The sequence below is a fragment of the Triturus cristatus genome, chromosome 3_2 (genome assembly GCF_964204655.1).
Source record: "Triturus cristatus chromosome 3_2, aTriCri1.1, whole genome shotgun sequence".
In the NCBI taxonomy this organism is placed as follows: Eukaryota; Metazoa; Chordata; class Amphibia; order Caudata; family Salamandridae; genus Triturus; species Triturus cristatus.
This window is the reverse complement of record NC_140584.1, coordinates 901823302-901851108: the sequence shown is the minus strand read 5'-3', so window position 1 is coordinate 901851108 and position 27807 is coordinate 901823302. Positions and strand designations below refer to the sequence as shown.

At 44.5% G+C, this 27807-nt stretch overlaps 1 protein-coding gene across 4 annotated transcripts in view; it reads right to left on the bottom strand.

Moving 5' to 3' along the window:
• LOC146858422 (multidrug and toxin extrusion protein 2-like) overlaps window positions 1-27807 on the bottom strand; it is a 541481-nt gene that overhangs the window by 64848 nt on the left and 448826 nt on the right. For all 4 annotated transcript variants that reach the window (XM_085649339.1, XM_085649341.1, XM_085649340.1 and 1 more), the window contains 2 exons: window positions 22170-22237; window positions 10598-10706 (listed from right to left, as the gene is read on the bottom strand). In XM_085649339.1, coding sequence (XP_085505465.1) covers window positions 10598-10706; window positions 22170-22237 — 177 coding nt within the window. The remainder of the gene's footprint in view (window positions 1-10597; window positions 10707-22169; window positions 22238-27807) is intronic.

The window sequence follows — 27807 nt, the reverse complement described above, 5'->3', positions numbered from 1 at the left end:
ATGTTGATACTGTGACACTGAAACATAGACAGGGGCCAGTTTTTGAGAACTACGATGCCAAGGCTGTTGTTTAAGCTCTGTTTGGCTCTGAACTTTGGAGATTCTTTGCTCCAACTGCCCTCACTAGATCTGAAAATACATTTTCAAGGTGCTTCGCTCACTTCCTACAAGAACCCACCTTGTCCCTTTATTTCTTGATATGGGCAGAATGGTGATAGTAAGGAAAGCTGGATTGCAGCCTTTTAAATTCTGGAGGAGGCTTTGGTCAATTCTCAAACTAAGGGCATGATTATGAGTTTTGCAGTCCGATGGACAGTCAAACCCATGGTGGTGGTGCAGCAACTGCTGCACCAGCGGTCCGACCGCCCTAATACAACTTTGGTGGTCGGACAGCCATTGGACCGCCTCAACCAACAGGGATCCATGATCCCTCTGCAGTGGCATGGCGGTCAGAGGGTAGCACTATGCTCCCCGTTCCCCAGTGGCACCACCAAGCATGTTACAAGATTCCTCACCGCCACAAATTTCATGGTGGTGAGCTCGCCATGAAAACTGTGGTGGTGAGGGAATAAAAGTGGTCCTACAGGGCCCCCTATTGCCTCAAGGCCTGAGGATGGACGAAGAGGGGACACATGGAGTGCCCCCTGTGTGCATGCATCCACTGTTCTTCCAAGGCATGGACTTCACAATCCATGTTGTGCGGTAATGGGCTTTGGTGCTCCCTCTGCGCTGCAGTACTAGGGCTCCCTTATGAACCTTTATACTGTACTGCCATGGGACTGGGTGCCAGACCATGAGCAAACCCATAATCTAGCAGTCGGTTGGCAGTGGAGTTTAGCTCTGTGGGAGTGGGTGATGGCATGCTGCCCTGCTCCGACACTGCCAAACTCATAATCAGGTCCTAAGTCCCTATGCGACCAGACAGACCCTCCAGGATTTCGTGATTTCACAATTTGCCGCGAAATCTGCACTTTTGTAAAAATGCCGCGATTTTTACAAAAGTGCCTGCGAAATCTGCACTTTCGTAAAAATTCCACGATTTTTCAAAAGTGCCCGCGAAATTGAAGAGTTGCGGCTGCTGGCCCAGGCTGGAGGAGGGGCGATTACGTCCAATTTGGGTAAGACAACAAAGCTGTTGCGACTTGAGCAATACAAAACGTTACATGTGCAACATGTAATTAGCTTTCTACTTATTTATTGTGACTCACTTTTTCGACGGCTTTTCACCAAAATGTAACATGGAGTGACCTCGAATTAACTGCCACCGCCTGACTCACAATTTGAGAGGTTTCCTTTCTCCAGGTTAACGAAGCTGGCACAGACGTAAGCAGTGTGCCACGCAACCAACGCATCTCAGAACCAGCACCTCAAACGAGGAACAGAGGACTAAGATTTAAGGACACAAACAACCCATCAAAATGTAGTGGTGGCACTGAAGCATTTCCTGTAACCAATCTGTAAAGACAAACAAACTATGATGGAATGACACCTAAAAAAAGACAGGAATGTATTCAAACAATAAACAGAACGGCTACACAAGACAACAGCAAAGGTGTGTGCAGAACACACAGCGGATTTTACCTAGCAATGTTCAGTTTCTTTTAACTTAGTAAGGAATAAACGTTGTTAGCGTGCACAGGAATAAACGTTGTTAACGTGCACGTGTGAACCTCGAGGAGCTAAGACAAGTTATGGCTTACTCGGTTACATCATGCAGTGGGCTAGTACAGCCAAGAAAGTGAGCCAAACTTGAACATCTAACGTTAACGCCGGTGATCTCGCTCTTCCCCGCACAATCACTTAAAAAACATACATCTAAATTGGATAGGAAAGTTAGTTGAGCACACAGCACGCCACACGTAGTTTTCAGGACGACGTCAGTTTTCAGAAGCGCTTGCGTTCCTTGATAAAGGCAATAATAATAAACTTTATTTTTCAGAATATTTGTGCCGCTAAATTTACTAATCCATGCCGCTATATCCTGGGAGGTCTCCAGGATATTATAGTCTCTGACAGGTTTAATGACATTGTCTGGCTGCAGTAAATCAAAAAACTGTGTTTACCCTGGTCTTGGGAGAGCTCTGGGAAAATCCATCTAGCCATCCTCTTCCTTTGAGAGAGTCCTTAAAAAGACAATATTGGTCTGTCCAGACTGATGTTCCAGCAGCTGAAAAGTCATCATTGCCTAGAGCTTTTCTAGGTTTTAAAAGTTCTAGTCGTTTGGAGCCCTATTGAGATAACATATTCAAGATCGGAAAATATACTTTCAATTTAGGGCTGGTACTTTACCCCTGAAATTGTTTATGCATAAATGTACCTGTAATAATGGTTTGTTGGGCCCTGTATGCAATGGTGCTGTTGATTCTCTTGCCTATACCTTATTCGCTTGTCCTGGTTATGACAAATTATGACGAAGATGGCTCAAGCCTATTTGTGTGTATTTGAGCACGCAAAGTTGTAATATGGCTCATTGAATTCTGGGATCTGACCCTCACCCATTATATCCTGGCTGTGTTGCCAAATGTTTGGGTTGCATATGGCAAATAAAACAAAGGGCTGCTAATTTGTAGCATTGCTATGGGGTGTGGGCTGCTTGTTGGCCTACACTATTGCACAAGTCACATAGGGTGCCAGTTTACAACTCTGTCCCAAGATTGAGTCCAATTGTATGCCTATAATCTATTTGGCTTGATGCTATTTTGGACTGATCATGTAATTTTGATATTTGTTCATTTAAACTGACTATTTTATCATAAGGGCCTACTGTCTTTATCTGCTTTGATGACGCTCCCAATTTTGATATCATTTCTAGATTTATAGTTGATACAATGGACCTTTTAGAGCAAAATCCTAGGTTCCTGTCGGAGGTCTTTGCCCACGCGGAAATATTCTACCTCGGATGTACCCCAATTGGACTTCTATTGCAAGCAGATATAATTTGATTTTAATTGTGTTGTGTTTTCGTAAGTACTTTTGTATGCACTCTGCACTTTAAGTGTACCCTTTAAAGTTTGTGCTCTGTGGGAACCCCAACTTAGATTGCAATGCTTGATGCTAGGGATGGCATAGCAGACCCTTGTAGAGATCACCCCTAGGTTTCTGCTTGAGGTTTTTGTCCACCTGGTAATTATCCAACCTGAAGGTACCCCATTGGGGTTATTATTGCAAGCAGAGGTCACATGATCCTATCTTCTTTTATTTACATAAATTGGTCTGTATTATGTATTTTACTCTTCCTGTTTTTACTCAATATGAGATGTGTGTTATTCTGTAATTTTGTGGTTCTTAGAATTGACATTAGTTTGATGAGATGAGAGACTACTCCAAGTGTCAATAAGAAAAGTGCTGCAGGCTCTTGTTTCTGCTGTGAGGAGTGCCACAGAGCATAGAATTCGGGGGGAATAGATGGGTTTTCTTTACTGGTGAAACATTTTGCAAATGAAGAAAGCACAACCCATACCTCCCTCCAAATATGGGGCAGAGCTGTTGCCCTTCCCATGCAGGCAGGAGAGTTACTATCAACCTTGGAAGAATAAATCTCTTACCATCTTCTTGATGGAAAGCGGTCAGAAAGGAATTTGGGAAAGACAACAGCCAAATATTGCTGCGGGCATTAGCAAATTCCAAGGCAAACCACATATTGTAATTTCAAACAATAAAACAAATGCAGAGCTCTAGAGAGTATCACCCAAATGCCGGCATGTGTTGTCAGATGTTAATAGACTGTAAACCCCACCCTTACTCACCCACCGCAACACCTTTTTCTTGAAAAAGCTGCAAAAGATCACTGTATGTAAATAAAAGTCCTGAGCAGGAGCTGACATTTATGTTCCACTAGTACATCGTTGCCTATCATGAATAATACAAGAGTCAGCCTGTTACAGCCTAAATTGAATAGTTTTGTCATGGGTTGTCGCCTGGTGATGTACAAAGGATGTGTAAATCTTTCAAATACCGGGGTTAGGAACATTTTCCGAATTCTAAGGAGAAGTGTGTAAGGAGAGGAACACAGGCCACTGAAAGCTTCTCCATGACCATCAAATCCCATGGCAAATGGAGCCATTGTCTGTGTTCTGGGATTGCAGTGGCCCCCAGTGAAATAAAATTATGCGGTTTGCTGCAAATAAAACCAGTATCATTGCATTTGCAAGTGAAGGGAAACACAATGTAGTAAATGCTGGGAAATGTAGGATCTACAAGCCTCTGTTTTTATCCAAATCATCTAGCTTCTCACTTGCAGTACCATGTTAGTTTGGGGCAGTGCCAGAGGAGATGAATGAGTGTTCCAGTATCTTCATAGGCCCCCCAGTAGATATCAGATCTTTGGGGAAACCATTTCTATAAATGGGTTACGTGTAATACCAATGTGTTGTTATGTTCGTCATTGTTTCTCTACCAGCTGTGGAGTGGACGTTGTACTCGTTCTTAATAGAGAGAGCCAGGACCAATTCTTTCTACCATCTAAACTGGCCCGATAAGTTAACTTGTGGAATGGCCTATTGCAGAAGGGAAGATAGCTCTGAGAGTATGTGTTTATCATTATTTTTACACAGAAGTAATCTTTCAAATGTCTTTAGTGGTCTGCCGACCACTGCTTCTATCACTCTTTATCTCCCAGTTAGACATCAAATACCCGAATTTGTATGTAGTGCATGCGCTCCTTCTCCGGAAGCCCCTAGTCTTTTTTCTGAGTTACTCACAAGGTTTCACCCTTCAACCATGTCCCCTGTGCATTGGCAGCCACCCTGTAACCATGCTTGGAAGTGGTTTTCTGTAACTGCAGGATTAACTCCAGTGTATTAAGTATTGGTGTGAGAGGGGTGGGGTATGTTGTGAAGCCAACTTGTTGGTCCATGAAACACAAAGACTTTCCCGTAAATTCTCTATACTATTCCACTATGTGCAGAAGTTGAGCTGCTTGCTAATACCTTACAATATTGAGGATACCCAACCCTACCTCTTGGGTATGTCAATATGAAAGTGTAAGAGGTATAATATGATTGGTTACCACCCCCACCCCAGATAAGAGAATTTATTTCCATTTGCAGCATTTGTAATGTATTCAGGGGAGGTTGCAGTATCCATGGTAAGGCTGTCATCTTGAGGACTGCTACTCTGACTAGCCAAGAAATCCCATGTTTAGCTCACATCTGCAGATCCCGGCAGATCTTTCCAATGAGGCCACAGTAGTCACCCTGTCTGATAGAGTGCCAACCATTTATATTCTGTTCAGTTATATGTATTTGTATAGCGCACAACTCACCCTGGAGGATATTCTGGCACTGAATCCCCAAGTATGTAATGTGTTTAGAGACTCAAACAATTGGTAAGAGAGAGCGCAATGTCTCTTGCTGTTGGGCAGGTAGCGAATGGCATAGTATCTGGGACTTTTATAAGCTCTACTTGAATCCTGACCCAAAGCTGTATGTATAACTCTTCCATTACAGCTTGGATGGAGTGATCAGGATCCTTCAAGGAGAGAATCACATTGTCGGTGTACATGTAGATTGTGTTTGACTCCTCTTTGAGTGGGACAACTTTGATAGGGGCATCTGCTCTAATTCTTTGAGCTAAGGGCACCAGGTATAGGGCATATAGAAGAGCAGAAAAGGAACAATGGTGACGGGTCCCCCTTTGGATGAGGAAGGGATCAGAAAAAACACTGTATACTTTTATTTGATCTACCAGGGAGGAATACCCACTCTATACCCACTGCTGAAATCTGTCCCAAAGCCAGGACACCTTGAGAGTTTGCATGAGATATGCCCAATGTACTCTATTGAATGCTTTTTGGGCATCAATAATTATCAGTAAGGTGTTAGTTGTGTATCTGGGGAACTTAATAAGCGAATGTAGGATACTTTTAGTGTTGTGGAAGCATCTTCTCCCAGAAATCTAACCCTGAATGGTCTGGATCGATTAGCCGCTGCATGTACAGTTTGAGTCTGGTTCTAAAATGCTTGTTAAAAACTAAGCATCCACATTGATTAGGGATATAGGTCTTTAGGAGTCACAGTGATAGGTGTCCTTATCAGACTTGCATATGACTGCTATTGTTGCTTTGGGCATGGAAGAGCCAAGGAGTTAAACAAATCCTTAAGGATGTGAGCCATGCTTTGAAAAAATGCTTTATAGAAGTACAAATAGTAGCCATTCAGTCCTGGGCTTTGTTATGTTTTGTTAGTCCAGCAATAGCTGAAATGACCTCTAATTTCATGATGGGTTTGTCTACGCTTTCTGCCTGGAGTCCTGATAGCTTAGGTAGTTTCTTTTGGGAAGAGAAAGGGAGGAATATTTCCATGTGGTAAGTCTTGTGCTGTATAGAGATTTATAAAATTCCCTGAACTCTGCTGTTATGTAGTGTCCTCCAGATATTTTATGACCCATTTTGTCTATCAGGTGATCTACCCTTTCTATGTTACATTTTTCTCACAGCTTTTGTGTTAGGAGTCTGCCAGCTTTGTTTTCACATAAATAATAGATGTGTTTGAGCTGGATTCACGTGTACTCCGCCCCGCCTTGGTCTGATGGATGTAGCTGAGCCTGAGCGGCGGCTAGCGACTGCCAATCTTTAGGTGCTCCTGTGTGTTTATGTATCCTCTCTAATTTCTTGACTTTGTGCTCAAGTTCTGTCCTTTTGATCTTTGTATCTTATTTCCATTGGATGTTTTAGCTATCATTTGGTCTTCTAGGTATCCTATAGTACATTTCAGTTAACCTTCCTATGATAATTGTTGGCCAAGAACTTGGTAATAGCTGAGTGGATAGCTGAATTATGGAACCTCATAGTCTCAATGGTCTGGGAACTTTTCTGGGTTCCAGGAAGTAAAGGTCTATGGATTTCGGTGTGTCATTTGACAAGGCTATATGGCGTATATACATTGCTTGCTTTTCTTCCAGTAGTGCAGTCGTCTCTAGGAATGGTCAAAGCATGTATATATTTTATGGAAAGTTAAGCTGTAATTTATGTGGAGATGTAAGTTCTTTAGATATCTACCGCTTCCACCTCCTTCAACCACTTTAACCCCCCAGGTAAAGCCTAATTTACAGAGAGATTTCTTGCTGTGGATTTCTCCCGCTACACAGTATTGATAAATTTAGGCCCCTCAGGAATCTCTGTGTCAATTCGTGGCAGACGTATAGGCCCGATATGTTGTATACAGAACATGTTATGGGTTCTTGTGAGGAAGAGAGGGAATACAGGTTAAAACATTTAGTTAAATTGCACTGTGATCAGTTTGAAGAGTTTATAAACAAGCAAGGGAACTTATGAAAGGGTCTAAGGTGCTTCCGACAATAAGAAATACATCTGTGTGCAGGATAAACCTTTTTATTCATCTGCTGAATATCTTGGCAACGTCATCCTTTGTCCAATAAGTGCTGTCACAAATCTAAGGATACGGAATTGATTCCAGCCTCTCTGCTGGACTTAATAACGAGGTAAAACATATTATTCCAATGACAAGTAAGCCAAGAAAAGATGTGCAATATAGAGGAAACAAAAGAGGAAAGAGAACAACGTAAATATGCATTATAAGAGGTAAAATGAGAAAGCAGGGGTAATAGGAAAGGAAGGGGAGAGTGAGACAAGGAAAAATCTTGAAAGTTGAATACATACATATCACAAGGTTCATTGCTACACTTGAGGCTTCCTAAATAACCAAAGTTGACGATTGCAGCCTCAGTGATAAATATAGAAAATTGATAGTAAAAAAAAGACAGGTTTTAAGTCTGTTGTAGAAAAGAATGCAGTTGCTGACACATTTTAGGTAAAGTGATAGTCAAAAGTTTGGCTACTAATTGTTATATTCTGAAACAAAGGCTGGGAGAATGTAATGTACCTATGTACACTGACTGTAATAACAGAGTTGAAGCAGTTAGGCAGGGGTATAATCTTTCTAGGAATGTGCCACAATCAGGAAGGGCCACAACATCAAGTCCAGTGTGTTGCTCCTTAAATTCCAGATGAAGCTGAAGACCGGTTCTGTGATAAATTCCAGGAAAACCCCCACTTACCCAATGGCAAACATCTGGATGCCCTCATGGGTAATTAGCGTGCTATTAAACTCTGCATAGTATTATAGCATAGGCTTACAGCCATGTTCTGCACCGCATCCTGCACCAGTCAATGAAAAAAGAATATGGCGAGGCCCAAATATTAGTCATCGCTTGCAGTTCCAGAGAATATTAGAGCATTAATTGCAGTTTTAGATGCTTTAAGGATGCTTTAAGGAAAAGGCAGTAATACATTTCCTAGACTGTGAAGGATGAAATAACACACTCAAGATGTCAAATTAATTTGAAGGCTCAAGGTCTGGTCTTTGTTATACCCAAGGCCTAAAATATGGACTATGGCCACAGTGGATATGGGAGTGCCGAAGCTAGGATTACCAAACATAGGAGGCACCAAATATTGGGAAGTCCATTCAGAATCATAAATTCTGTTGTATTGGTGTTTAGTTTCACAGAAGAATATGCCAATGATGTCATCACAGACAACATACAGCTATGGAAACAAGTGGCAGCAATGTCTCTTTCTGTCCAGTCTAAGAATGTTCTGGGTCTCCTCTGCAGGCGTGAACCAGATGAATCAAAAGGCAGAATAGAGGCCGAATGGCAAAGAAATAAATGTGGACATTAAAAAGAAAAGGGATCAAAAGGATCAACGATGATCCGAGACGACTCAGTGGTGAAAAGTTGAAGTAAATGGCAGCACAAATCACTAATTGTAATCAATCTTTAAAGTGAGGAAGACGGTAAATCCAAGGCAATCAATGCCCATACTTATCTTTTTTTCACGCAATGCAGCAAGGCATTGTTGTGCTTCACTGCATGAAAGGGAGAGGACAGGAATGCACCATTTTAACCAATACATTGCCCATTCCTGCCCTCTCCTTCAGCTGGTGCACTCAATGCGTCAAGAGGACTGTTTTTGAGCAGGAAGGAAGACCGTCACCAGATTTACTAAAATTTTTCATCATGGTTGCACCACTTTTGTGGCGCATCTATAATGCAAAATGCTAGTAGATATTTACAAAACCACCCAAAGAGCAATTTGCGCCACCTTGCATGGCTTTGTAAATAATGTTTAAGCCACTGCAGAGGCTTGCACTGCATTGCATTACATTTAGTCCTGGGAGGGACATGGACGTTCCAATGAATCCACCCATGGATTTAACACAATCACAGGCTTACAAAGGTTTTTAAACCTGGGATTGCGTGAAATCACTATGCCCCCCAGAGAAAGCCGTAACAAGGAGAACAATCTTTTTTTTCTTGTTATTTCTTCTTTCTTAGAAAGAGGAAATTGCCTCGAGAGATTTTTTTTGTGCTGCACAAAAACAATAATCCTTGTGACACAGGCACCCTTGCAACGTAATACATGGGTGCCTGAGTTGGTGCTAGACTGCCTGAAGTGCACCACTGCTATGAGAGTGCAGCAGTGTGCAATATCTTAGTAGAAATGGCGAAATTTTGCTCACTACCTTTCACACAATGCAGCACACTAAGCTGCTGTGCTACACTGCATTGCATGAAAGGTTAGTAAATCTGGCCCGTGATGGCTAAAATAATGAACAGTACATGAGGCCAATTTGTTGGTGAGTTGGTAACCAGTAGTAGTTCTTGAATTCTTGGTAAAATTCAAGTTACACCATTGCAAACGTATTTTCACATGCATATACATAAAAGGTGAAAAATAGCACATATTTCAATACGTTGCAAAAGTTCATTTACACTGAAAATGTTTTTCTTTTTTCTCTTTTTTGGGAGATGTGTCTTCCACCTCCCCTCCCCAATTCTTGGTATGTTTTCTCCCTGCCCCCACCTTGTATACAGCTTTATACCTTCCCTGGGTCGGTGTAAATTGCAAACTATATTCAGCATGGGAATGTGATTTGCAAATGTTTGCGATTATCAACAATTTTGCAGGTCTTTGTGGGCCCGATTCACAGAACTAACTTAAGACAAAATCCTAAACTTACTACCATTTTGGTATTCATAGTAGACACTTACTCATTTTGGTATTCACAGAAGGCACTTGCTCATTGATGAGTAAGTGCCTTCTGTGAATACCAAAATGAGTAAGTGCCAAAATGGTAGTAAGTTTAGGATTTTGTCTTAAGTTAGTTCTGTGAATCGGGCCCTCTGTTTTTACCCATATCTCATTTTACCCGTCCGTAGAGGGCCCAGTCCTTGGTGCAGGGAGTAGATTTTTTCCCATGTCAAATTTCACAGACTTTAAAACTAATATTTAGTCAAAAATAACTTACAGTTTTTGTGACCTCAGCTCAGTTAATTTAGATTTAATTGTAGAAGTTTATTGGTGCAATGTTTACATTTATTTAATACCAAGTCCGAATTTGCACTTGTTTTTTTTAATTAGATCCAAAACAAATCTTTACAAAGTAGGCAAATAAGATGGTACGAGGAACATTTCGTTAACTATACCAAACATATAGAACTGAGCTAAAGGAATATGTACATTCTTTCCAGCTAATGGGTATTGAATGTGCATTGGTAATAGCATTGTGCACTCTTTTGTGATCTATTAATAGCTATGCATAAGTGGGTTCAAGTGTGAGAAGAGTAAACCTACCTGTGCTTAGCAAAGCAACTGTCGAAGAACTCTTTGCCTGCTCTGCATTTCCAGCTCCCAGTGCATTGCCCACCCGGACGCCGACAGCGGTGCCCATACCATAGGGTATCTGCAAAACAACGAACATTGGTCTTGATTTACAGAAGTGTGTCAAAAACAGTGAGATTAATATAGTTCCGTCTCTTCTGTGTAACATTCTTATTTTCTGAAATAAAATTCTTAAAATTTTTAATTTTCATTAAAAGAAATGTAAAACAAAATAAATCTATCTCTTTCAATTTAAAAGCAACATCTGTTGAATAACCCTACCCCAGAGCTCAAAACCCAGGTGACGTCATCAACCATAGCAATATTCTAAACATCCCCTTGTTGTTGGTTGTTACAGAAGTAGGAATAAGAAGAAGTAATAGACAAATTAACACTACACTGGATGGTACATTTAATTTCAAAAAATCAAACACTAACAACACATTTCGAAGCTTGAATACCAATGGGTCGGGCATGTTACAGAAAAACAAAGAGGCATGTAGGGCAGACCGCCTGACATCTGTCTTTGCAGTCTGCCCACTGCATTATGATGTTGCAGGCCAAGCCATCGGGCAGAGGGACCATCCGCTGCGCTTCCAACTGGCTCAAGGAGCCCATTGGCGCGTCGTAAGCCAACATAATCCCATAAAGACAGCGGAGTCAGCCTCGGCTCTGCCATCTGGATTATGATGGCACTTTTACAACAGCCTTTCCATGACGTCATTTCCGACATGGAAAGGCGGTCAGAAAGTGGCTTTCAGGGCCCCTAGCAGGGCGTCTCTAGCAGGGCGTCCCTAGCAGGGACCCCTTTTTCTGGGCCATCCGCCATGGGGCCTGCAGGGCCCCCCTAAACATCTTTGCACTGTGTGGTAGGCACCACATGGTACCTAGCACAGGGTGCAGGGATGTTTACAGATATCCATTTTTTAATGGCAGCTTGTGCTGTGGGCCTTTTCCGCCCCCGGCACAAGCTGCCATTGAGAAATGGATCTTTCCGACGGCCCATAGGGCGGTCGCATCCAAATTGTGTGCTCCAAACTGCAGCCTTATGGTTAGGTGGTTCCAGTCCGCTACGATGCATCTGACCGACATTGTAATCAGCCCCTTAATAGTTAATCGAGTAAAAAAATCTGTACCATTTTGGGTGCTAGTATTTCAGTTGCAGGGATTGAAACAAGACCTTATGACGTTTGCTCTTTCCATAGGTTAACATGGGGTAATAGCTGAGATTGCTTTAGGTTGCAGTGGTGTCTTACAGTGCAGCAGTGTCATGTTGTTTACTATCATTGGGTTCACAATGACAAATCATTCCCTTGTGGTAAAGGTGGGTTTGTCATTAATAGCTTAGAAATGCCACCTCTAGAAAGGGGGCATTTCTCTGTGCTAAACTCTTTTGCGTGCCTTTTAGTTTGTCTGCAGTCCACACTGAAGGCTGGGGGAGCACATATGTGCATTCCCCAGACACAGCCTTAAACATTAGGGATACAACTGGAATGATAGACCACTGCCATTTGAGTACGTGGTTGGATAGACTGGGGGGATAGGTTTTGACACTTGGCCTCTGGAAAGCCAGATTATGGCCCCACTAAAGATTAAGATCTGAATTCCAATGCCTTGTGGCAGACAGGACTGACATTTAGGGGAGACATGTGTGGTTCAAAGGGAACCCTCTGAACCACCCCTTCTTCAAAGGCACGCTACAGTATAACTACTGGTGCCACACTTCAGCAGAGCAGAGATAAACTTGTGGGGTTGTGGGACCAGACATCCCGGACTGTGTAGTGTGCACTTCCTGAGGAATCTGTTGTGTACAAGGAGGATTAATACCATTGGAGGGACCATGCACCCTACTTGAATAGTGGCTGGCCTGGGTTGACTACCTTCTGCTCAAGTGTGCTCTCCAATGCCTTGTTAGCTTGCCCTGTGTTCTTTGTGGAGCTCTCAAGGACATCAAAGAGCTCCCATGAGGGACCGGCACCATCTACGTGTTTCATCTGGAGAGCGTTGCCCTCTCAAACACCTACTTCATCAGCTGGATCCTGAATGCAGTGCAGTATGGGGGTGGAACTAAATATTGTGACTGTAGGGGGCGTGGCTAGCAGCCAAAGCAAATGGCTTCGCGATCGGAGTGACTTCCCTATTGATCCGGACACTGATCCGACGGCGCACAACGATTCAAACGCAGTGGATAAGACGGCAGAAGCACCTAGACATCAGATAAGTGACTCCCGAGGACTAGGCGTATAATATTACACAGCCTATGTAGTGTGGAGAAGACGCGGCCTGCATCGTGCGGCGGAACCGGGGTGTTGCGTCGCCAAGTGGCCGGGAGCTGTAGCAGCCGGAGCTCGGCGACACGACTGAGGGAGGTGAGACGATCCTGCGTCTTGGTGGCGGCATGCGCGCCTGGGCCCTGAATCGTTCAGAGCCAAAGAGAGGAGATTTGTCTTCTGCCTGCACTGCGTAGCATCGCAGAAGCTGCGGGCGGGTGAGAGACTGTTTTGAAGCGGGACCCCGACCCCCGACTTGGCCGTGCTGATGGGGAATTGCTGAGCGCGGCCTGGCGGGGAGAGAGGAAACACACCGAATGCCTGTCTGCGGGAGAGGACTGCTCTGGTGCCGTGGGACCCCGTACCCACCAAGTGGCTGCGTGCAGGGCCTGCCGATGGCCACCTCCCATCGCTTCACCACAGGGGGCCCCGCGGAGCACACATGCACGCCAGATTGCAAATACCTGGTGCAGTGATCAGAGGCTCACCAGGGGCTGTGGCGACTGCTGTGGCGTTCCCAGCAACGGCATCGGATGTGCTGCATGCCTGTGCCTTCTAAAGCACATCAAACAATGCTTCAAAGCCGACACAACACCAGAAACAGCGCACCCCCGGCCCACATGACCATTAGTGAGTGCTTACACCTTGTGTAGTGGCTTATCTACTACTGGCACAGACGCTTGGCGTGAGTTGTGCAGGGGCCCGAGACATCTGAGGGGCACACAGCGTATGAACTCCTAACACTTGTAAGGGGGTGCCGGTGCTGCGGCGGATAGCCCTATTGAAGTTCGGGTGCGTGGGGATGCCACCGAGACATTTCAGGTGATAACACATATGACCTGGAGTGCACGTAAGATATAAAACCGGCAAACCTCCACTGGCACGTCTCCAAGCTATTATCGCAGGGGGAAGGCAGCAGGAAAACCGAAAGGCCACACTTGGCTGTTAGCCTCGTAGGCAGGCAGCAGCGAATACTGCCACCCACCCATACAGCCCAGCTTGGTTCACGGAAGATCCAGTCACAATGGGGGACCGGGGTCAACAGACAGTGCAACAATTAAAACTGGACAAGTACGCCTTCAATAAAGACTCGACGGACCAGTCAGGATCACATCCTGAGTGAGGGGAAAGCCCCACGACTAAAAAACCCACAGAGGTCACCCTGCAAGATATCATGACCACTTTGACCAAGCTTCAAACTACAGTGGGGTCGATCTCTACAGACATCTCATTAATTTGTGCTGACTTTCAGAAAATAGCCACGTGGGTGACGGAAGTAGAAACCAGGACAGCAGTCGTTCTACGGCGTCAGGTCAAGAATCTGGAAGCGGATAACAAATTATTGGCGGCCAAGCTCGACGACCAGGAAGGCCGCTCAAGATGCAACAAAGTCCAAATTATTGGTGTGCCAGAGAGGACGGGGGCCCTGCCCTGGACCTGTTTGTTGAAGACCTCATAAAGAACCAGCTCCAGCCACGTGGACTGTCCAACTTTTTCTTAGTTGAAAGGGCCCACCGGGCAGACTGCGACCCGTGCCCCCCCAGACCCATCCTAGCCCGCAACTTTAACTTCCGTGGACAGGATGCAATCCTCCAAATGACACGAATTGCTCCTCCAATCCATCCTGAACTATACTGTAACATTCTTTCCAGACTACACGGCGGCGGTGACCAAACAACGCCACAGCTTTCTGGAAGTTAAGAACGAAATGAGGACCCAAGAGCTGAAGTACTCTATGCTATTCCCGGCAAAATTTAGGCTGGAGGCTGAGGGGAAACTCTGGTTATTTGAAACACCTGAGGAGGCCCACGACTGGCTGGAGGGATGGTGCCCAGCATACGGGCCTAAACGACTGGGCAAGAAACAGCAACACTGACTGCGGGGGGCAACATCTCCAGACTCGAGGGAATCGAACTCAACAGAAGACTTAATGCAGGAGAAAGGTGGACACTGAGGACGAGGTTTGGCTCTGTTATTCTGTATTTGGTGTGGGACAGGACTCCACAGGGCTGAAGGACAGGCCCAAATGTTGACCGACCTGACTGCAGCGGGTCCATGTTCGTGACCGGCATTGTTGTGAATTCATCATTGCCCGACATCATCACTGTTATAGAACAAAGACTTTTTGTTCGAACTATTGGCGATACACTAAGTTTGACCATGGGCATGGTCCGATGTGATTGTGGGACTACTCTCCCCCCTCACACAAGTACAAGTTATGGGGAAAAAGCACTCTAAGAAGTTTGGGTGCCGGGTAGTTTGGAGTCCGCGGAGCAGGGAGGCAGGCAGGGAGGTGGGGGGAAGGGATAAGTTTCATGTTATGGTTTTTTTAATGTTACAGGTACATTGCAAGATTACTAGGTACATACAAAATGTCTGCATGGTGCTTGTTTTGCAATGCTCTTTGTATTCTCCTATTGGCAATATCATATATGGCACAAGCAGATGCCCTGGCCGATTCAGTGGCCGCACAATCATTGACTTCTAATACGAAGGGTCCCCCTCTCTCTGTTATATCATGGAACGTAAACGGCGTTGGGGATAAGATAAAGAGAGAGTTAGTCCTGCAATATCTAAAACTCAAGACACCATCAGTGGCCCTGATCCAAGAATCGCACCTGGTGGGCTCTGCCTGTAACGCCGTGGATAGGTGGGTTTTTAAAATGGTGTCACACTCCGAATTCACTTCTGGCTCTTGTGGGGTAGGTGTCCTGGTTAATAAACGCTTCCCGATTTTTGTTACTGGGTCCTGGACAGACGATCAGGGACGGTTTGCAGCTGTAGCATGCCAATGGGAGGGTCAACCATATAATCTAGTGTCAGTACATATCCCACATATCCCTCTGCATCGGGTAGCCTTCCCTGCCCTGGGCAAATTCCTACTTTCACTCCCACAAGGTGAACTCATACTAAGGGGCGACTTTAATGTCACGGTGGATGCCGCTGTGGATCGACTGCCCCCCAGGGACTAGTGGTATAAACCTCCGTTTATCAGAAATCCCGGACGCCTTTGGTCTCGTGGACGCTTGGCGATTGTGGTTCCCTCAAGAGCGACAATACACCTTCTGATCAGAAGTACATGACAGTCTCTCGAGAATGGATTATATTTTTACACTGGCGACAGGCCTAGAGAGAGTGCTGGAGGTGTCACATCTACCCTGGGGTATTTCCGATCACTCCCATGTCCTAATCAAATACACATCTCATATCCTGGGACAACAACACATTTTCCCCATCTACCCCGGGTTCCTGAGAATCCCTAAGATATGGAAGGGTCTACTTACAACTACGAGACAGTATTTTGCAGAAAACGAGCACACAGTCACATCCCCAACGACTCTCTGGGAGGCATATAAGACGGTACCGCGGTGCCAAGCAATCTCATTAATCACATGCCATAAACATGACCAATTAAGCCACTTAGAGGCTCTTGAGAGGGCAGTTGGGCAAGCCGAAGAAGATCACGCTTCAGTCACCAATGACACCAAGGCACACAAATTGAACTTGGCCAAGAAAGAATATAGAGACTATATGTGGGAACAGGTGAAGAATAGGCTCACCAGGACATAGCACACTATTTATGAGGTTGGAGACAAGGCGGGCAAACTTATAGCCTGGTTGGATAGGCGAGAGAATGCTAGTCGCTGGCTGGCACAGTTGAGATTGGCCAATGGAGCCACCACCACTGACCCACAGCAGATAGCTGATGCGCTAGCGTTCCATTACCAGACAATATATACACCTACCGCCACAGCCACGATAGAAGACAATCTTGCATTTCTTGAAAATTTCCAGATGCCTACACTTGCCCCTAGTGAAATGCAAGAACTAGAGGCAGATTTGACGGCAGAAGAACTGACACTAGCAATAGGTGCACTATAAACTGGGAAAGCTCTGGGCCCTAATGGGATACCAATTGAAATGTACAAAAGAGCAGTGAGCCACCTTGCGCCACATCTACTAGAGATGTATGCTCCCAGGGATCAACGCCTAGTGACGATTGTGGCGATACATAAACCTGGTAAACCACCGCAGGAATGCACCTCTTATCAACCAATTTCACTGCTCAATGCAGAAGCCAAAATACTGGCTAAGAGGCTGCCCATCAGATTACTACCCTATCTCACAAAATTGGTCCACTCGGACCAATCCGGGTTCATGCCAGGTCGCAACACAAGACTTAACCTGCGACAGTTACATGGCGTCATGGCACGTATACCACTCATTGAGGAAGACACTGTGATTCTCTCCCTAGACGGACGCATGGCATTTGATTTAGTTGAATGGCCCTTCCTTTTTGCAGTCCTCAGACACCTGGGTTTTGGCCCCAGGTTTTGCATGTGGGTCCAGCTACTCTATACGAAACATTTGGAGCATGTGGTAGTGAATGGTCACATATCGGCCGACTTCCCCCTGGGAAGGGGGACACGACATGGCTGTACCCTATCTCCCTTCCTGTTTGCACAGGTGCTCGAGCCGCTGGCAGCTTGGATAAGACGGGACCCGGTCATACAAGGGCTAAAATGGGTGGAGGGATGGGAGGAACGCATTTCCTTATATGCGGATGATGTGTTGCTATACATGGCATCCCCGCACGTTCCATCAATTGCCTCCTAGATATCTGCGCTGCGTATGGTACTGTTTCAGGGTATACCATTAACTGGGCGAAATCACTTCTGTATGTGCTTAGGGGCCCTCCTCCGCGACTGCAAGGAACAGTGAGATACAGATTGCGGATGGCAGATTTAAGTACCTAGGGCTCCATATTACACCTCAGCCTGAGCAGTTCACTGAAAAAAACCTCTTGAAACCCCTGGGAAGATTCCACCGTGATGTCAAACACTAGCGCTCCCTACCATTGATGCTGCTGGGAAGAGCTGCCCTCTTCAAAAGGATGGTGCTCCCTCGATTCCTCTACGCCCTACAAAATACCCCGTTTCCAGCTCCCCCTAACTATTTTAAAGCAATTGAAACTGAAGTAAGCAATCTCCTTTGGGACGGGAAACCGGCCCGCATAGCTATGCATAAACTGGTGAAGAGCTGGTATGATGGCGGGATTGCCCTTCCAAATATAAAGCTATACTACTGGGAGTCACAGCTCACCGTGATAAACCAATGGCTCCATGCTCTGCAAGACGAACCGGCGTTCCAAATGGACAGATATGTCCTTGGTGCAGAGGGCGTCATGGGAGCACTCTACAATAAGCATCGGAGAACTACCCTCATAGGACCAGTAGCTCAAACTGTACGCGCATTAGGCTGGGAGGGGGTTTTAACTCAAGCTACACCACTTTGGGAAACCCGACGATTAGGCAAATTACGTAATAGCAAGGGATTTAAACACTGGGACCTAATAGGTATCTCCCGAGTGGGTAATCTGTGGATTAGGGGCAAGATTATTACATTCGCCCAGCTCCAGGAACAATATGGAATGGCGTTGACGGAAACTTTCCGTTACATGCAGATTAGCTACGCACTTATAAGAACTATCCCACCTTGAATTGAGCTCCCAGAGGCCTCACCACTAGAGGATAGGCTATTGACAGATCACATGACAAAAAAGGTGATTTCCCAAACTTACCTTAAAACTGTAAATAACCAACCGGACCCCACAAAAACCCTCAGAGACAGATGGCAGACCGACATTGGGGAACTGGACGAGACGGACTGGTAGGAAGCAATTGCGTCCCCGCGCGAGGTGGCAATACCTTCTAAACTAATGTTAGTACAACTGAAAATCCCCCATCAAATCTATTACACATGAACAACTATGCACCGAATGGGACGTACTTACACACCACTCTGCGGCAATGTGGGGGGCTGGGTAACATCTACCACATACTATGGGATTGCCCGGAGATAAAACCATACTGGGAAGCTGTCATGTGAACCATTTTCGCGGGTGGGTGGGGCTGTCGTTGAACCGGAACCCAAAAGATGTCTACTGAATATTTGGGAACCGGCGGACCTTAATCAGATGGCCCAAGGCTGGGCGACGCTAGGTATGATGAAAGCAAAACGGAACATAGCCCAGCACTAGGGAGCAAAGTCTATTCCCACTTATCGTCAGTGGTGCTGTGACTTGGATGGCACAATGATTGCAGAGAAAGTGGTATATGTACATAGAGGATGCCCTAAGAAATGGACACGGGTGTGGGGAAAGTGGAATGCCTTCAGGGGTAACATTTGCAATCCGCCTATGGTTGAATCAATATCAGATGTTAGCAACTAATTGTATAGAATGGAGGAGCTGTGGCACCTTCACTACTCTACATAACTATGTTGAACTGACTGTGGGGGAAGACTGTGAAGAAGAGCATGTAGCTGTAATCAATCAGTATGTGACTAATCAAAGTATCATGTAGTATCTGTCTATCTCAGTATGCAGCAATATGTACCAATTGATGAAAATGCTACTAAAAATGTTTTTTTTAAAAATATATTGTGACTGTAGACCGCATTGCTTTGGGTGGAGTCCCTAAACTGTGCCCGCATCTAAGGAGTGTAGCCCATGTATTGTGGCGCCTCAGGACACATAAGCGTCTAATTAGTGGAGAGGTGTGGCTCACTAGTTAGAGGCGGCAGACCCGTAAGCTGAGAATTGGCCAGGGACCAGGGTTCAATTCCCGACGCGGCAGGGTCGTGGACCAGGGTCAAAACGGACTCGATAATTCTCGCCTCGGTACCTACTCTAACCAGGAACACACTCGGCATCTCTGGGCATTAAGCTTGCCTCATCTCTACAACGGCCCCCCACAGACGCCGGGGATGCCTGGTTTCACCTTGGAGATACCCAGAAAGGGACCATCTCACAGGGATAGCCAGGACGGGTTCCCCAGCGGTCTACAGCGCCGGGACACCCCGTTTCTGGGGTAGCTGTGCGCTTTACAAGTCTACAACATTTAACATTTAGTGGTGAGCAAACTAAACAATTATGGGACTTAGCGTGGCCTGCTTTGTTGTCTGTGTTGCATCTCTGTTGCGCTTGACTGGGACAAAGTCAAAGTTTCAGGCTGGCTGTGATGGAGCGCATGCTGTGTATACTTAGCGGTAGGTACTGGTCAAGTTTTACCTTCTGACTTAGTCACATTTTGGAGCTTTTTCTCTTGACGTCCAACAAGGCTTCCGGTCTGGCTGGCCTTGGGTGCAATGATGGTGCTTGGCTCAGCGCAATGTGTTGTTCAACTCCTGGAAGTCTACTCAGCGATGAAAGGCTCTGGAGCTCAGCAGGGCAATCCTGAATCTCAGGCTGGGATCTGATTTGCTGGGTAGCTCTCCCATATGTATCCAATGTTTTTGGGTGACAAAGAGGGGAGCGTCCCTGACCAATCGGTTGCAAGGTGCCACCCTCAAGTATGACAACGTTCTCTAAAGTATGACATATTTGTGTCCAATAAAACACTATTCTTTTAAAATCAAAAACAGAAAAACGATGTCCTTAAAGTTACGATCTGGCTAAAGCCAGCCCACTGGCATGGCTAAGTTTCCCTAACACTCCTTTTCCAGTCCCTCAGCTAATTCAATTACTGGTGCTCCTGTCTGGCTGGGTGTGCAGCATGTGGGGGTGAGCCTGTGTCCTGTCTAAGGGTGGGCGTAGTGGGCGTAGTGGGGCTACGTGAAGCAGCGCATAGTGTGCCCAAATCTACGCACACTCGCAAGAAATGCGCATGCGCGGGCGTCCGCGCATGCGCATTTGTCAGACGAAGTTGGAAATAAAGAAGAGGGAGTCCCGGAGACACCGCGCTTCAGGTAAGTTTCTTTACTTTTTATTTATTTTACATGCGGGGTTTGATTTAAAAGGAGGGCGGGCGGGAGGCGAGTGGCGGCGGCAGGCAGCTACGCTTCGCCCTGGGTGTGCGTAGCGCCAGCCTGCTTCGCCTACTTCGAAAACTGCGAAGCAGGCAGCGCTACGTACATTACGTGGGCGAAGCGTAGTGTCACGCCCAGGGTTAGTCCTGTCCTGTCATTCCCTTTTTGAAGACCAGTTTGGCTACTCCAACCCCATCCTGCCTTTTGCTCTGCTGCTGCAGATCTCCTCCTACTAGATGTCCGTTGTCTCTGTGTAGACCACTTCACCACTCATCGGAGCAGTTTGGCTTAGCCTGCTAAAGGATGGCCAATCAGGAGAGGCTGCCGGAAGGCTGGATGTTAGCATATCAAAGAAGCAAGTTCTATAACTTCTTTTCTGTGAAAGTTATAATAAATCCAACCTTGGCAAGTTGTTAGATTTATTCTAACTATCAGTTTAAAACTTTGAAGTATATTTTTAATTCACTCCTATCAATAGTTATACTTTATTAAAGTATTCCCATGTTAGCCTATGGAGCCAATGTGCTACAATGCGGAAAAACAAAATCAGCAGTTTTTTCTTCGTCAGGGCACATAAAACTTGTTTTGTAATGTCCCTGCTTATAGTTACAAGGCACCTACAAGAGACCTTAGGTTCGACCTATATGTAAAAATAAGGTAGTTTAAGACTTTTAAAGTACCTTTAATTTGCATATAATTTACTTTTGAAAGCACAGCTGTCTTTAAAATGACAGCAGGCAACACAACAGTGTACACTTAAGAGCAGTAAATCTGTTGGGCCTTTAAACTTAAATGCCCTGCCATATATTAGGGGCTTACAGTTAGGTTGCCATACCAATTGTAATTAAACCTAGTCACCTTATACCTTTTACACAGAGCACAGGCTCTGGGTCTGGTTGATAGCACCCAGTGCACAATGAGAGTCAGTTACTACCAGTATCAGTCAATAAATGGGGGTGAGCACTACAAAAAATGATGACTTTCTCACAAGAGCACATCTTTAAACGACAGAATGTACACAAACAAAGAGATCATACTCTATCCTTAGTCATGTTGCTCATTATGCATATGGTGTGCAAAATGCCATGGCACTAGTGAGATAATATATTAAGTATTTTATTACAACATGGCTGAGGTCATTAGTACTGCATTTGCTAGGCTATCTGCTGATAAATTACAAATACCATGACATCATGTCCAGGGATGTCCAGAACTAGTTCTGCTAGTACTGGATGCCGGACACTGTTGATTGTGAGTGTAAACACTACAATAAAATGAATATACAACAATGCACTTGGAGGGCTGATGCTGTCATGCATTAAGTGTGTTCCTCCCCACTGAAATTCCCCAGTCTTTTATAAAATCCATTGGAAACTTATAGATCAAGACATTACCTGGGTTGCACATGGAATCCTGTCCCTATATAGTGTGGTGATATTTACTGCTAATGCGTAAAGATGTCTTACCATGTAAAGGAAAATAACGACCTGGTACAGTACAGCCTGCGCTCCTAGCTCGGTCACACTGATTAGACCTGAAAGATAAAAGCTGATTCAGAAGGACAGTACATTTGAGAAACATAAGCCACACAGACTTAAGTTTTCATAAACATGCTTTTATAATAGCCTAGAACACTCTCTGATGCTGAAGAGTAGCCAAATCATTCACGAACGGATGGCATTACTCCAGACTCTATCTCAAATGTATACTTGCGAACATAGCTATTAACTTTTGTATTTTCAATTTAACTTTTTTGTAAAACAGGCAATGTTTCTCAGACACAGTTGTGAATAAAGAAAACATGAGTGCAGATTCACAAAGGCAGGTAAGAGTATGTAATAAAAAAATCACTTGGTCCTATTTAATGCACTCTGACATCTTTGTGAATCGACCCAAAACTTCTACAATGGGAATAAAATAGGAATATTGAGTTCATGGTTATATACAACTAGTACAAACGGAAAGGACTGTTCCCACGACACTTTTACTGATAGAGATTTGAGTGATTTGGGATTGACTCACAAAGGTATTCACGTGAACAAAAAAAAGAGTACTCTTTTCTACTACTGTATTCCTAAACTATTTCCTGTATTCATAAATTATTTTGTGAATCAACTGCAATGTTATGTCGCTCTATAGCCCATGGCATGGTTAGAGCACAGGAATTTGTAAATTGTGAAGCAAATGAAAATCATCATGCAGGCTATTTGCCATGTTAAAGGGCAGATGTCTACATTAGGACTGGCATTTATCACAATAGACAATAAGGGGCTTATTTACAATGAAATGGTGCAGTGCGGCGCCACAAGCACTTTTGCTGTGCTGAGCTGCTCCATTTGAAAAATGCAGGGATGCTCCGTATTTACAAGAATACAGCACACCCCTGTGCTCCCCTCTGCACCGGTGCACAAACAGCAGCGTGACACCAAACAGAATCATTAATGGCGTTTTGCTACTTCTATGTGTGCTGCAGAATGCAGCACACATAGAAAGATCAAAAACCGGAGAAAAATAAAAGTATTTCTCCTTGTGGCGCCACTTTAACGCCTCTCATAGAAAGGTGTTAGTGTTTGGCGCTGCCTCAGATTTACGAATCCGGAGCAGTGTCAAAAAATCATCGGTTTTGCATGGGAACACTCCCAGCAACACCCCTGACATGCCTCTTTGATGCAAAGTACTGCATGAAAGAGTGCCATATTTACAAGGCCGTGTAAAGTCATGCAAAGTGGCTTTGCTCGGCCTTGTTAATATGGGCCAGCATACAACGCCACCAGTGTTTGCATCTAAGCTGGAAAAGACATTGGCTCAGATTTACTATGATTTTGCATTGGGGTTTGTCTCATTTGTGGTGCAGCCACAATGCAAAATGATTTTTAGTATTGACTAAGTCATGCAAAGCCACTTTACATAGTTTAGTAAATACAAAGTAATGCAACACAGCATAAGGGGCCAGATGTATGACCCTTTTTTGCGGCCGCAAACAGGAGATCCACCCGTTTGCGGCCGCAAAAAAGGGTAATAGCATGTACAAATGCTATTTTGCGAGTCACTGACTCGCAAAATAGCATTTGCGACTCTCTCTATTTTGAAGGGGTGTCCCTTCCTAAAGCGAGTCCATATGCTATGTACTAATGTTTTGCGGCCGCATTTGCAGCCACAACACACTTGCAGTTTACCACCTACTTCAAGTAGGTGGTAAACCACACGTAAAGGGGTCCCCAGGGGACCCCTTCCCCTTTGTGAGTATGTGGGAAAATATTTTTTAAGGGCAGGCAGTGGTCCCAGAGACCACTGCCTGCCCTTAAAAAAATTAAACTGAAAAGTTTAATTTTTCTTTTTTCAATTGATCCCGTTTTCCATTAAGGAGAACGGGGTTCATTTGACAAAAAAACTGCTTTATTTAAAAAGCAGTCACAGACATGGTGGTCTGCTGACCCCAGCAGGCCACCATCCCTGTGAATTCTAGCCATTCCTAAAGGGGTCGCAAATTGGGTCTGCCTCATTAATATTTAAGAGGCATGTAATTTGTGAATCCATTTGGAATCTCATACAGTGTCTGAGACACTTTTGTGCATTCCAATTAGGGAGTCACAAATTGCGAGTCACAAATGCGACGCAATTTGCGACTCGCTAATTGGCGGGTCGTACATCTGGCCCATAGTGCTGTCTTGTGTTACTTTATGTTGAGAAGGTGTTACATAAATGGAGCATGGGCATTCTCATGTTTCTACCCATGTGTTTAGACCCAAACCCAGAAGACTTGTAAACCTGGATTTTGCACCAAAATGGTGTGCTCACCCGACTGAGGTGTACCAGGAAAAATATCTTTATTTCTCCTCCTTATTTTCTCTTTCCATGCACACAGAAAAGGGTAGGCTGCTAGGGATTGTTTTTGTGCAAGAAGCTACCCCCGTCAGAACTAAAACAATCCTGCCAGTAATGCAGGCTAGGCAGCCTCAAGTGCACCAGTGCCGAGAGAGAGCTGACAAGCGCCATATCTTAATAGGTTCATGCATCACAGTGCAGCAACTTTCCATGCTGCCATGCATTGGGTGAACTTTTAATAAATATGCCCCTTTGTAACAGGTGTTTACATCGCTGTTTCCAGTGTTCATCTTAAGAGCTTGAAATCTACTTTTAGGTTGCTCGTGTCAGGATTAGAAGACAGATTGGCAATGGTCATGTTAGTAGACATGCTTTTACGCCTAGGTGGGCAGGGTTCATGTTAGAAGACAAACACAAATGTTTAAGCTTTATAATATACCTCTGATAAATGGATCTACACGTTAAGCAGATATTTGTAGGGGAACAGCGTTTGGTTGAATTAAATATCTCAACTAAATGGGAAAGGAATGGATATTTCATGGTGGTCAATTTTATCAATTTTGACGCTTGGAAAAAATGGAACATGATTGTATGTGGTCTTAGCTGCTACATGGATATACTACAGAGGTCATTCCTTCAGATTAGAAATTTTCAGAAAAATATAGATCCCATTCTACCCTCCACAAAGCTGGACCTCACCAAAGAGTTAATTGAATTGACTACATGTAGATCTATTAGCGGTTGAATGTCTAGTCTTAGAGAAGATACCAATAATAAAATGTTTGAAAGGGCTCGGGAAAATGGCAAACTAAAGAGGGCCTTCAGGTATCAATGGGTGATTGGAATAGGATCAACAAGTTCAATACTAAACTATTAAGAGCTGCCAATTTTAGAAGAATGCAATTCTACACCAAATGGCTATTATACAGGACCCCAGCCGTTTTACATAGTGTATATCCCCAGATACAAGATATATGCTTTCGATGTATAATGGGAGGTGGATGTAGCTGGTCTCATATTGTATGAGATTGTCCAAAGGCTAAACAATTCTGGGACGATATCAAGAAATACTGTAAGCACAATTCAAGGAGGGGGCAGTCATTGATAAGTATACCGCAATTCTAGGATACTCATTGAATACTATATAACTAGTTCTTTCCAGGCTAAATATTTATTTATTGCTGCCTTAGTAGCCAGATCATTATTACTACAGAATTGGCGAAGTGAAAATATCCCAACATTCCAGCAATGGCTGAGCAAAATGTGTAGAGTTCGAGAATTGGAAAGAAGATATGCTTTAAGGTCCGGTTCCTATACCAAGTTTAAAACTCTAGGGGAATTCCTTTGATAATTGTGGGGGGATAAAGGAGTCCAAATTAAAACGTTTTGTCTTTGAAAAGCTGGAAGACCTCTAGGGAATGTGCAATAGCTGATTCTATCAATTATTTGGTCATTTTATTTTATTAATTTATAAAGAATGTATTAATTTTGTCCTCTTTTTATGCTTTCTACACTGTTATTTATATTGTTAATCTCAACAAGATTGCTTGTTTGTTACCTGCAGATTAGACACTCCCTCCAGGCGAACATTCCACCCGGGACTCGACCCCCGCAGGCCTCCCCGCTCGAGGATCGGCTGCTCGATGGGCACATGCCAGAACATGCCATCTCGCTCACGTACAAAAAACTGATCAATAATCCCCCAGATTCACTTGATTCCCTGTAAGAGAAGTGGGTGGCTGATGGACTTGAAATTGACGACGAGGAGTGGGTTACAGCTCTGGCGTCCCCAAGGGAGGTGGCGATATCTGCTAGACTCCGACTCGTGCAGCTTAAAATATTGCACAGTGTATATGTTTCCTGCACAAGAATTCAGGCGATGGGGGGGGGGGGGCTCTGCCGGCGAGGGTGTGGGGTGTCTGGCTCCTTTTTCCATATTTTGTGGGAGTGCCCCAGGGTGCAGCGGTTCTGGAGGTGAGTTGTGTCCTGCATGGGGGAAGTGTGGGAGGTGGACCTTCACACAGAGGCAAAGCGATGTCTCCTGAACATATGGGAACCCACAGACTTATCTACACGGGGGAGGCTCTGGGTCACGCTCGGGCAAATGGTGGCAAAAAGGAACATAGCCCGATTGTGGGGTGTAGCGAGGCTGACGAAAGTGGTGGACTGGAAAAAAGACATGGATTGGTGTATGCTGCAGGAGAAGACGGTATATACGGCAAGGGGATGCCCCAGAAAGTGGGGGGAGGTGTGGGCGCTTTGGAACACCTACAGAGGTGAGATCTGTGAGCCCCCGCAGGCCCGACGATCCGGCTTGGAGATCAAAGATTGAATCTAGCATGTGCTCAGGCTTAAGATTGCTATGTCTAGTCCTACACTGTCTTCTGTGTTGCTGGTGCTGCAGCAAACCTGCTCTCCTGATGACCCACGTTTTCATATGTGACCTTGTTATGTTTTTATGTACAATAAAAAGAGTTTATATAAAAGATTGCTTGTTTGTCATCCTTTTAATGAACTCTCCAAAATAAAAATATATGTAAAAAAAATAATTTTAGTAGACATGTTTTTATGCCTAGAGTGTCAGGGGACATGCAAAAAGTCAGTTGTTTAAACTCGGTTTAGTAGTGTTCATCTTTAAAGACAGGTACTCTCACACAAGACCTGGCAGGGATTTTGTGAGAGTGCCTGAGTTTACAGCTGGTAAATAAAGATGAATCATATTTTGTTCAATCATTTTATTGAATGAAATTGGAGGTTGTTGCAATACTGCATCAAGAATGTAAAACTTGAATACCCCATATAATGTCCTCATTTTAAACCATTGACTGATTCTCAGAGCAGTATATGGACATGCCCCAAGATGTAAATAAAATATTTAAAAATGAACCCTCCTACTGGTAAAACTTTCAGTAGAGCAAAAATGGTAGTAGTGTGGAGAATAGCAATGATGGGAAGACCCCCAAATGTTATTACCCCATAACAATACAAATCCATCTCCTTCCATGCAACAGCTCACCCTCATGCTTACCAATCTGACTTACAGTCAGCACTACCACTAGGGGTGAGGTCTTCAGCCTACCTCACCCCAGTCAGGGCAGTTTCCTCCAGACACGCCATACCAAAAACTGTTTTCCAATATCTGTTCCATCCTTACATTAACATTTAACAATGGCTGATCCACCTTAATTTAGAAGGTGTGTATCTTCTTCCTGTAGCCTTTCCCTCACTGTTTATTATACTACTGCCTGAATCTTTAGTGAAATTAGCTCATTTTCTCAT